General features: G+C 38.9%; 1 protein-coding gene across 1 annotated transcript in view; it reads right to left on the bottom strand.

Annotated features, from left to right (window-relative positions):
• RANBP3L (RAN binding protein 3 like) overlaps nucleotides 1-12,118 on the bottom strand; it is a 45,342-nt gene that overhangs the window by 19,355 nt on the left and 13,869 nt on the right. The window contains exons 2-5 of the mRNA XM_043599827.1: nucleotides 4,050-4,108; nucleotides 3,127-3,166; nucleotides 2,552-2,629; nucleotides 1,436-1,510 (exon numbers count right to left, since the gene is read on the bottom strand). Coding sequence (XP_043455762.1) covers nucleotides 1,436-1,510; nucleotides 2,552-2,629; nucleotides 3,127-3,166; nucleotides 4,050-4,108 — 252 coding nt within the window. The remainder of the gene's footprint in view (nucleotides 1-1,435; nucleotides 1,511-2,551; nucleotides 2,630-3,126; nucleotides 3,167-4,049; nucleotides 4,109-12,118) is intronic.

Below are 12,118 nucleotides of genomic sequence, written 5' to 3'. Positions count from 1 at the left end.
CTATGTGTACGTTAATATGTATTTCTTATAAAATGTTATGAACCTATTAGCAAATTCTGCCCCTTTCTCTACCCTGGTGATACCTACAGACAGAAGATGACTGTTATGCTAGGTGATTTTTCTATGAGGTGTGTTCATAGTATGAAGAATATGGTGGTAGCTGCAAATACAGAATTACTGTACATTTCAAAGAGATCATCTCTTGGTTGCAAACTGCAGAAACAGCAACCTTCGAGCATTTGATTAGTGGAAATGAGAAAAGAATAAGAATTGCTTCTTCTAAGTATTATAACATATTATAAATGTTGGGGTAGAATTGCTTCTCTAATTCAAAGTGCAACTAAATGGTTTATGATCTTTATTATTGAAAACGAGCACCAAAGGGCCGTATAAAGTTGTCCTATTTTTCTCCATTCCAGCACCACCAACATACTGCACAACATAAAATGGAATGATGCTTACTGATATCAATGTTCTTTAGTCTTTTTGTGTATGTATGTCTAACTTAAGATACTAATAAATCGAAACAGTTATTCAGATACTTACAGCCATCCCTTTATTTTATGCACAAATACAATAAAACAAATTCTCTAGGCTAGGACCCCAATTCCTCTTAATGTCTGTAACTTGTCAGTGAGGTTTAAATGGGGTATATTAAGCTAGAAAGTATTTCTTCTGTATCTGAAAGGTATCTGACATATATGTTGCTCAGCCATGCTTGGAATTATTAATAAGAATATAAATTCGTTAGTTTGAGAACTCTGTGGCTCCCAGGTAGAGAGGGATCAGTTGAAAGGAAGTGAATAGTTTGTATTTTTTTAGTTTCTTAGTGGCAAGATTAACTTGGAAAAGGCAGCTGGTTGTTCAGTAGAAACAAACACAAAAAGAATATAAATCATAATTTTTATGTAGAGAATGTTCCAACCATCTCAAATATTTTGTAATGATAAAATAGATCTACTTAGCAAAGCACTACAAATTCCAAGTCAAAAGAAGTAATGTTTTAATTAGTGAAAAGTTCAAAAGGAATCATATTTTAAACCTTAGAATATCATCTAAAGCATAAACTTTAGAATAAGAATCTGAAGCATAGCTGTATATTTTGAGTATCATAGGTACCATGGACCATACAGATGCACAATAATAAGTGAAATAAAACAAGTTACTCTGTATGGCTGCCTTACAGAAAATATTTTTATCATAAACATGAAATCCTAAAAAAATTCAAGTTCAAACTTCCTACCAGAAACAAACAGGATTTGTGGAGTTGGGATTCATAAGGCATTCTTCTAATCATACTTGGCTAAGGCCTCTATTTATTTTCCACTAAAATGCCAGCATTTTATAATAGCTGAGTAAGAAGGTTCACCATCAACGAGAATGGATTTTGAAAAACCAGAGTGTCAGGCTTGAAGTTCCAGAAGCTGTTTATTACCCGGCCCCGAAGGAGGGAAGGTCGGGAGGTCAGTGAAGGATGATGATCTCATTCGATTCTGGGACAAGGTTGATGCTAGAAGCAAATTGCAAACTAAAGTCAGTAAGGAGGTTGGTTTTTGTGTGTCTTTTTATTTGAACTTTTGCTGTTTCAGAAAAATTTCTACATCACTAATTTAGACAAGATTTTGTATGTTTATCAGTAGAAATAAAATGTGGCTGTGGTGAGAATTATAAATTCATGTCTATTTGGACCAATAAATATTGGAGTGCTCAGCACGTGTAAGACACTCTATCAGGCAAGAAGATGACCCCCAGGAACTCACAGTGGGAAGCAGACACGCACACAAATAGCTGTAGTACAAGGCAGGGGGCAATGCGGTCATTTATAAAAGGGATCACCAATGAGCTTTGAGTGGAGAAGAGGGGCAAACTAAGTTATGGATTTACTCCAAATACATACACGATGAAGTTCTTAAAGTGTTCTTTTGAAGGCAAACATCTGTTTGTTTAAGTAGGTGGTTACTTAGGGAGAAATGGCAGTTTCCTCTAATTACAAAGCTAATGCATACTTAATGCAGACACTTTGGAAACACAACAAAATATAAGGAGTGGGTAGAAAACCCCAAATCACCTGTAATCCCATTACCTAAGACAACCACTGCTGACATTGTGGCTTATGTCCTTTCCATCTTTCATCCAATGTTGATAAATTGAATTTGTACATAGTGACTCACTATACAATCCATTGTTAGACTGCTGTTTTCATACAGCAATTTATTACATTTTTTTTAATGTTTATTTTTGAGAGACAAAGCACGAATTGGGGAGGGGCAGAGAGAGAGGGAGACACAGAATCTGAAGCAGCTGCAGGCTCTGAGCTATCAGCACAGAGCCTGACTCAGGGCTTGAACACACGAACCATGGGATCATGACCTGATCCGAAGTTGGACACTTAACCGACTGAGCCACCCAGGGGCCCCTCATACAGCAACTTATTATGAACATTATCTGATGGGTAGACTTTTAAAACATTTTCCATCTGGAAGGTTTCTCAGTAATTTCACACTCGGAGTAAACGTAACAGTGAACGGCCAACAGTCAGGTCTATACCTACCTCCTTGAGATTGAAGATGTGTAGTATGCAAAGTAAAAGATGAAGACCTTACGCGCTTTCTCAGAAAACCATTAGACTCTGTAAGAAATTCAATGTGAAGGGTAAAATTGCTTGGATAACAAATTATCCTCAAGCAAAGATATGGAAAGGTAAATAGAATTACCTCTTGCCTACATAGATCATCATCTGATAACATGTTAACTCCTGAAGCACAAGTTTAAATACTGGGGGTAACAGCTTGGTGATTATAAAGCAGTAGACATATCATCCTAGTAAGAACAATTAGAAACAAGTGGCTTCAGCAAGAAACTGCATACGAATTTTGAGATCGTACAGAGAATGTTTTTGGCAGGTTGAGACACAGGCAATGGAGAAACAAAGGAGTTTAGTGTCACTAGGGTCAGGTTCTCAGGACCTACGTGTCATCTGTCAAAACAAAAGCCACTTTCCTTTCATGTTTAAACACAAGAAAAACCATTACATTTTACACAGTTGTTGCCACATGTCTACATGCTTGTGCCTGCTTATTTTCTTTGTATGAAGATTGATTTTGAAATAAGGATGTAAGTCATTACCATGTTCTGCTGCTTCATACAGGGTGTCTTCTGCAGGTCTCTGGAAAGAAGCAAAGCTGTCAATGAGAGCTGAGTACTTGCTGATTTTAGGTCAGAATTCCACCCTGTCACTTGATCAGAGAATTCTCAAAAGCCAGGTCTATTCAGATGGGCCAGGTTAAAGCCACTCACCTTTGCTCACTAGGTATGTATTCAAGAAAAAGCAAAGTCTTCGTAGAGGGGTTTTGTATTTCAGTGACTGCAGAATTGCTTGTGGGAACTGATTTAAAAGTTGGTTGGTTTTGAAACACCAACTCTCAAGATTCTGAAGCGGTTGGCCTGGGGTGGGGCCCAGGAAACGGACTTTTCGACAAGGGCTTGAGGTTGAGCTTTTCTTTAGTTAGTTTTGTGGGTGGTAGGGTAAATGACCCGGCATAAGCAAGAACGAATAACAAGAAAATCCTAATCAAGCTAAAGAGAAAAGCCATGAATCTTATCATTCGTCCTTCAAAGCAGGTGCTTTTAGTTACGAGGCTGAAAAGGCAGCTACATTCTTCAAGATCCCTTTTAAATCAAGTATCAGAGTTTAGAACTTACCTGATACCCGGTTTTAAGCTACGTCAGTGGTGGAGACCCACAAGGAGTCTCAGTCCTCCCGACCTCTTTCAGTCCTGCCCCTTTCCAAGTCACTCCAAAAAACCTTATAATTTTGGTAAAAATGGTATGTTATTCATAGCTTCAAGACAAGGCCTCTGGCCTCCCATTTCAGCCAAATTGCTGCCAGTAAAAACCGACTATATAAATATTCTGGAGGCACTACTCTGCTAAGTAAAGAACAAGAGCCTAAACTAAGGCAGCAATGATATTTAGTAACAGCAGCTTCTTGAGAGATAATTTTCTTGGTCAAAGTGAAAATCAAACAAAGAAAAGTAGCTTGGTCTTACCTTAAAAGTTTGTTCTCTCTTTGCAAAAACAAATATTGGCTGAGCAATAACAGATTTTTCTGTAAAAGGAAAAGAACAGGCAAAAAGTCAAATCATATTCTGACATTTCTAACACCAACTACGAGTATTTGAAGATTTTTTGTTTTGTTTTGTGTTTTTCCCTGCCTTTAGGTAAAATCCAAACTGTGTTTACATGGACACTAGAACTTGCATATTTACAAATGATTTTCAGTTATTTACAGATATAAATAGTTGGGGAAAGTGATAATAATGTGTTTCCACAAATAGTGAGCTCATCCCATTAAAGAACACACTTTAAGTGTTTAAGGAAAACAAAGTATAATTACCTGCATTTAGAATATCATTAGGGCATAATGATTAACATGTTTACTTTTAGAATGAAAAACCACAAAGGGCTGAAAAATCTCATCTAAGAACAGTTCTTCTACTTGGGTTGGATCTCAAGTAGATCCTTAGAATAATCCAGAAATAACTCATACTTCCTTGATTAGAGGAAAATACTTGCCATGTTTTAAATATTTAAACTAAGAATCAGTCTTGTTAAAAAAAATGTTTCTACATTTTGAGAGAGAGAGAGAGAGAGAGAGAGAGTAGGGGAGGGGCAGAGGGAGAGAGAGAGAGAATCCCAAACAGACTCTGTATTGTCAGCATGTAGCCCAATGTGGGGCTGGAACTCATAAACAGTGAGATCGTGACTGAGCCAAAATCAAGAGTCAGATGTTGAACCGACTGAGCCACCCAAGGTGCCCCTAAAAATCAGTCTAAAACAGTGTTGTAAAGTAGATAAACTTTGTCTTCAGCCCCATTGACCTTATTAATCTTTTATATTTTCCTATTTTAGGTAAGACAATGGAGAGAAACTCATTTATTCTAGGGTGTAAATGAGGGATAACAGATTTAAATATCAGCACTCCAGAATAGTTATGCCTAAAATAGCATGACGAGGCCTAATTCTAGACAAGTAACACGTTGACTTTCCCTCAATCAAAACATTCAGCTAAACACAGGCAAAAGCACTCTTCAATGCAGCATTAAGGAGGAAATCGTAAAGGGTTACTTGCAGCTTGGAGAACATATGATAAAGTAAGAATGTCACTTTTATTCATTAATTCAACAAATATTTCTTGGGCATCCTTTCGGTGCCAGGCATTGTGCTGGGATGTAAGGATACATTGTCTGATTGAAGGTTTATTAGCCTCAGCATAGCCACCCTCTCTCCCTGACTCCGCCCAGCACATAAATTGCAAAGCAGATAATCTCCATACCTCCTCTTCCATCTGGATTCTGTTCCCCTCTTCCAAGCAGTTCTTTTGGCTCCAAAGCCAAAGCCAAAGGTAAGCATTTATCCAGCCATCGGGTCCATAACAGTTTTTTTACTTAACCCAGTAGGAAATTTTCAAAATAAAAGCAAGGTTCTTATGATTTTCTAATTTTAAGTTTATGCTTTTTTGCTTTATAATGTATTCATTAATCACTTCTCGGCCTTTTGTCTAAGATCAAGTGTATAATGTATTAATTAATCAATCCATTTATTTAAAAAAAATATATGTATTGACAGTTAACCATGTACAAGCCACCTTGCAAGGCAAGAGAGAGAGGATCAGTGGTACAAGATGAGGCTGAAGGTGAGTAAATATAAACTTTTCCTCCTTCTAATATGTACCATAATTTCCCTCTCCCCCAGTTTTAGGTGGGTCATAAGGCCTTGTCCCTATCCTTTATTTTCATATGTTTCATCAAAACGTAACTGGAGGATTTTCCCAATGAATCATCTCAGAGAAGGAGGTTCAAAAGGATCTGCAGAGCCAAAAGCAGATCCAGAAGAGGAGAAAGACACTGAGCACGGAGCACCCCCAACTCAGAGTCCCAGCGGGGACAGGACCAGCACCCTTAGGGGCCCCAAATTTCTACTACACAGCAGAGTCCTGCGGACCGCCTCTTGCTGCGTTGGGATTTGGGGAAAGGTGAACACTGAATCCTCCACACTGGATAGAACCAGGCTGCCCTAGCCGGGGCCAGAAAGGTTGTGGAAACGGACTTGGCAGGAAAGAGAGCGGCAACAACCCCTCCCACTGAGAGGCAGGTGATGCCAAATGGGTCACCTCTTAATTGCTACCAGGACTGGAATTATCCACTTGGGCCGCAGCCCTGGCAGGTCCTGCCTTTTCCTCTCCCTTTCTTCCTGGACCTATCCACATGTCCGCCACATCCTCTTCTCTAATTTCTTCTCCTTGTGCACTGTCTTAGTCCAGGCTCCAACATTGTTCATTATTCCCCTGTCCTCTCCACCCTCTTTGACTTGTGTCCAGCTCTCTAACTGGTCAAAGCATGGATTTGGGAGCTCGAAAGTCAAATAGTCCTAGAACTGTATTTTTTTTTAATTAATCCAAGCCTCAATTTTATGATCTATGTCTCTGTGTATATATTTTAAAAGCTTGTCATGAGGCTTGAAGCAATGTATGCATATAGAAGCATCTCGTACAGCTTCCTCCTCAAACCCATTTGGAACAAAGCAGAACCATCTATCTATCTATTCTCTATATTTGCACACATCTCTCTATATATCCAGATATTTACAGTACATTCCAGTATCTATTTGCCTATCATCTATCTATCTAGCATCATCTATCCACACATACATAAACATATAGCAATATATCAGACCACAGGTTGCACAGGAGACATTCAATAAAAGTGAGATTCCCTGTCCTCTTCCCCTCCAGTCTGATATTACCTGTGGGTACCCTGTGACTCTTGTTAGTCTGAGGGAAATGCCTCATTGTTCCTCAAAGATCTTTCTTTTTCCTTTCACTCATTACCATGTTCTTACCCCTAGTTTTCTTCCTCATTTCTCTTCATCGAGCCCCTATCTTTCTTCTTCTTCTTTTAATGTCAGGAAGTTTCTGAATTCAGGCTGTGGTCCATACAGAGTTTTAGAGATTGTTGGTCAAAGTGTGGTCCAGGTAGACCAGAAGCATTACTGGGTGTTTGTTAGAAACAGAAACTCTCAGGCCCACCCCATACCTACAGAATGACCGTATTTGACACCATCCCTAGGTGATGTATACGTATGGTTAAGAGGTAGTCCTAGAGAGCACCTCCAGGTCTCTGTCACCTGATACCACATTTAGGAAGATGGCAGTGGAGACTTCTGGAGTCAGTGACTAACTCTCCAGATGTTCTGAGTAACCTGACAATTAATGAGAAAAGGATTGCTACTCAAACCCCATACTATGATTATGATTCAGTGTAAGGTGAAGTTAAGGGCTACTCAGAAGACTTCAAAAGAAATCTCTGTAGTAAGGATATTAAAATATTGACACTGATGCTGAAATCAGTCATTCAGGTATTTTGCTTGAAGCCATTAATGATTTCCTCTCAAATGCAAAAGTTTGTTTGCTGTTTTGATATGTCTGAAATCTGACCTTGGTGTCCCTGAAAAAAAAATGTTTTTGGAAAGTGTCTTGGCTTGAAATTATTAAATGTTCATTAAAATGTTCATTTCTGCGAGGCAAAAAATTAGGCTGGAAGCGTAAACTACATCAAAAATATTGCCATAGTACTAGGATTCTTCACCAAAAATTTGAAACCTCTGAAGTTTCAACTCTAAAAATGAGACCTTCTGTAGAAAAAATAGGCAAATCATAGCAAGTGACCTTAGTCTCTGTATGGAACCCCAGAAAGAAGAGACACAGAGGGTCTGAATCATAATCTTGATTTTTGTAAAAAGAAAAAACAAACCTCAACATTATATTAAAATATTCCAAGACATTTTTATTTTTTTTTCATGTTTATTTATTTTTGAGAGAGAGAAAGAGAGAGCACAAGCAGGGAAGGAGCAGAGAGAAAGGGAGACACAGAATCCAAAGCAGGCTCCAGACTCCGAGCTGTCAACACAGAGCCAGACGCAGGGCTCAAACCCATGAACCGCGAGATCATGACCTGAGCCAATGTCAGAGGCTTAACCAACTGAGCCACCCAGGAACCCCTCCAAGACAGTTTTAATAAGGGCAAGTGGCAGCCCCAGAAGAAAAAGGAATCTGCCAATTTATGAGGGAAGCACTAGCATGAGATATTCTGTACTTATTTCTAGCCCTACACGGAGGAGCTCAATAAAAATGCAAGAAGAATGAAATAACAAATTACCCACCATCATATAAAAAACTATGTCTTTACAGAGGGGGTGGTAGGGCCACAGAGTGACACTATTAACTGTGACGGAACACTCTTGGTTCTATTTTATGAGATGTTTTGTACTGAGTTAAAGTAAAATAACCAGGACCCCAGAGGAAAATAGAGGCAGTTTACACAGGAAGTTTCCAGGCTGATTCACAAAGCTACTAGCTCAACTTGAGACACAGGATGAATGGATCCTGCTGGAAGCATTCCAGTACTGGTCATTGCTGCTGAAGCAATAACCAATTCTGTGTACTATAAATATAAAACTGTTATAGTAAGTACAGTATATGAAGTAGAAGGGAAAAACACTCAGCCTTTCAACTAACGTCTAATTTGTTTGAGCTGCTTTAAGTTCTTGTTGAAGATGAAGTTATTAAACTGCCAACTCTAAGAAATCGAGCATTTCTAGTTTTGATTCATTATGAGAAGCCCACACTAGAGACAAAAAATCAACATTAGAACAGAAAAAGAAAGCTACTCCTCTTCTCGTCAATACCACGCTGATAAAGAAATCACTCATTTTCAGAATGGGAATCATTTCATAACAGGAAATAGGAGAAGATGAGAAAACTCTCTCTCAACCCACTGAACACAACCATCATCACCCAGAGTTTGCCCAATCCATCCTATTTTCTGAACCCATCTGCTTCTCATACTGATAGTGTTCAAGGGATCTGTTCATCATAAGTTCTAAAGAGTCTAGACACTTTCCTCCCTTGGTTTGTACATCGGTCTAGATGTATACACAGACCAACTTTGGAAAATCAAGGCATAGAGATAATAAAAGTCTTTGATGTGAGCAAGAAGCAAAAAGACTCAGACTCTGTGTCAAACATGGCCCTTGCTACCATTCTGGAGGTAGGACCAAGCCCTCAGAGTTCCGTGTTGAATGCATTCACCCAACCTCACCTCTAAACTGTGCTGCTTAATTTATAATCCAGTTATGTGCGGTAGTGGGTGATAGCCAGTGAATTAATTTCACTTGCATTTTAGAATCTGGAGATTTATAGCAGCAGTAATTCAACTGAAGAAAATTTCTTACTTTTCAAAATCACTTCACTAATGCCTGTATAAATAGAGAGGTTGACAGATTAAAAAACAAATAATTTTAATTAAGTCATGTGGTATAGAACATCTGGCAAAATCACTCTGTCAATCAAAACACAATGGTGAGGGGAAAAAATGGCTTTATAATTTTGAGAGTGTCTGTAATTGACCCCAAAAGATACGGTCATCATGTGTAGTATGCTTTATATTTGGGGGTGAGTGGTGACCTTTTCAATAGGTAGCATAGCATACGCCATTAAATTTTACTATTATTCCAGTGTCAAAACTGGAATTTCTTTCTTAAATTATTAAATTTAAGAAATTTCTTTTTTCATTTCTTTTTAAATTCTTTTTTTTTAATTAAAAATTTTTTTAATATTTTATTTATTTTTGACAGAGAGAGAGCCAGAGCATGAGCGGGGAAGGGGCAGAGAGAGGGAGACACAGAATCCGAAGCAGGCTCCAGGCTCGGAGCTGTCAGCACAGAGCCCGATGCGGGGCTTGAACCCATAGACTGCGAGATCATGCCCTGACCTGAAGTCGGATGCTCAACCGACTGAGCCACCCAGGCACCCCGACTTTTTAAATTATTTCTTTTTTTCATTCTTAAAGACAGTAGCTACTATATGATATGCTTATGCATGTCACGACTAATCTTTATCCTTTTGCCTTTTGTTTAACTTAATATGACCTTAAGAAGTAGTATAAAAGGTTGGACCTTGGTGACCTCCCATGATGCTTCTTTTATGCACTGGGGTAATTTAAAGACTTCCATTTCCATCCTACTTTACCTATTGTAAGACAGATTTAAATATATTGGTTTTTGGTGACTCAATGAATGCTTACTAAGGTCCAGAATGCGTGGTTTTAAAAAATCCAACCTTTGGTGGAAAAGAGACCTGGATTCAAATTCCATCTCCTGAATTTACTAATAATAAGCCAGGGCAGGGCATTTGATGCTTCTGAGCCCAGGTTTCCTTGTCTGTAAGATGGAGATAATAAAACATACTTCACAGAGTTGCAAGGTAACGGAGGTAAAACACCTGGCACGTACGAAATGCTCAGTAAGCTGCCACTCTTACTGCATTATAGGATTCTCAAAAAGTAGGTTATTAGTCCCTTGTGCTTATGAGAAAAGAAAGCCTCTAAAATTACAGGATGTGCCTGAGACCAGACAGCTAATATTTAGGGACTAAAGCACGGGAGAGATTTTTCCTGTAAGAAAGGGTCCCTCCTGGCTTCCATTGTGAGTTAAATGACTACTTGACAGCTTCCTCTCTTCTGAAGTTGTGATGTGCCTGGGCTCTGAGGGTTCTCCTGCTTCCATGGTTTGTAAAAGCCTCGTCGAGATGTGGCCACAGACTGCGTCAGTCTAGCTGCACTTTGGTTTTGCCCTCTGTAAACACTGTAAGATGCTTCACTTGGTCTCACCATTTTCTCTTCGTATTCTGACCAAAGAGGTTTGTTTTGGAATGTCGGCAGGCAAATGGCATGGTGAACCTTGCCATCTAAAATCTTCTTGTCAATATATATATATATTCAGCCACTGACGAAAATAACCCAGACGAATGTATTACTTTGGACAGAGCATACCCATTTCTCCATAATTTGAAGGTGCTATTTTGTTTATAAATAAAGCTATGTTGTGATAAGGTTACTTGCAATCTTTGATTACTTGAATATGTGTCCCAGCAACAAACATGGGACTTCCGGATGGAGGATGCTACAAGGGGCTGTTTGCCCTTCTCTAAACTGTTCTTTCATTTATGCATATGGGGTAATAAAGATGTGGAATCTGTCGTAGGATGTGCTTGGTCAACTTGGTACCATTTGGAAATACATATTTCATTTGACAGCATTTATGAATCACATATTTTCCCCTCGGAATAACTTGCAGTGTGAAACTGCTTCCATATGTTAGAAATGGGTCTCTCCATTTTGCTGAGGGAGGGGGAACAGAAATATAGTCAAGGTTTTATGACATGTTGAAGATTAATATTGACCAGGCACATGCACAGGTTTAAAATGGTATCTCTTTATTTTAAGTAATTCTCTAGCATTTCTGTACTGCTAAAATTAAAGAGGTGATTCTGACACAAAATACCATATTAGTAAGAAGTGACTCTTCACATAGACTATTAATAAATCAATATGGCTGAAGCGTAGCTTTATACATTGAATTCAGATAAATTTAAGCTCTTCCTCTTCACTAAAGAAACACACTATTTTTAAATTCCTTCCTAGATTCCAAGGACACAGGCCGGATGGAGAAGTTTGATTGCAGCTTCTTCTAATTCCAAATCTCTTTTCCTTATTCCTCTTTGTCCTGAGGCTTTGAGCAAGCAGGAAAAAAAAGGCTCCTTGTTTTCTCGTTTCCACAAGACTAAATGGATGTTGTTCCCCTGAGAACAAGATGTTGGAGGCCTAGGCCAGAAGAAAGGAGCAAGAACCGCCCACCCAAGGCGCTCACAAGCCCAGAAGGCCCAGACCTCATTCTCTTCTTGGGAATTCACAGAAGCCGGCAGGCGGCCATTCATCGTCACTGAAATGCCCTGCTGGCCCTCAGGCACAGAAATGAGCAGGAATACAGCAATGCCGGGGCCGCAGATACCTTATTGCATTGATTGAGAGCTAGTTTGGCAGAAGTCAAGGCCAGGTAGCAATTTGTAAGCCTTACCAGAAACATTTTGTTCATCATGCTAAAGAAAACTATAAGAGAAAAACTTTCACTTTTCAAATGTATACGACTTGAAGAATTCTCAAGAAAACTGAGACCAAATCTTTAAATCTATTCATTTTCTTTCCTTCAAGTTTTCATGATC

This window comes from Prionailurus bengalensis, chromosome A1 (genome assembly GCF_016509475.1).
Source record: "Prionailurus bengalensis isolate Pbe53 chromosome A1, Fcat_Pben_1.1_paternal_pri, whole genome shotgun sequence".
NCBI lineage: Eukaryota > Metazoa > Chordata > Mammalia > Carnivora > Felidae > Prionailurus > Prionailurus bengalensis.
This window is presented reverse-complemented; position numbering and strand designations above follow the sequence as displayed.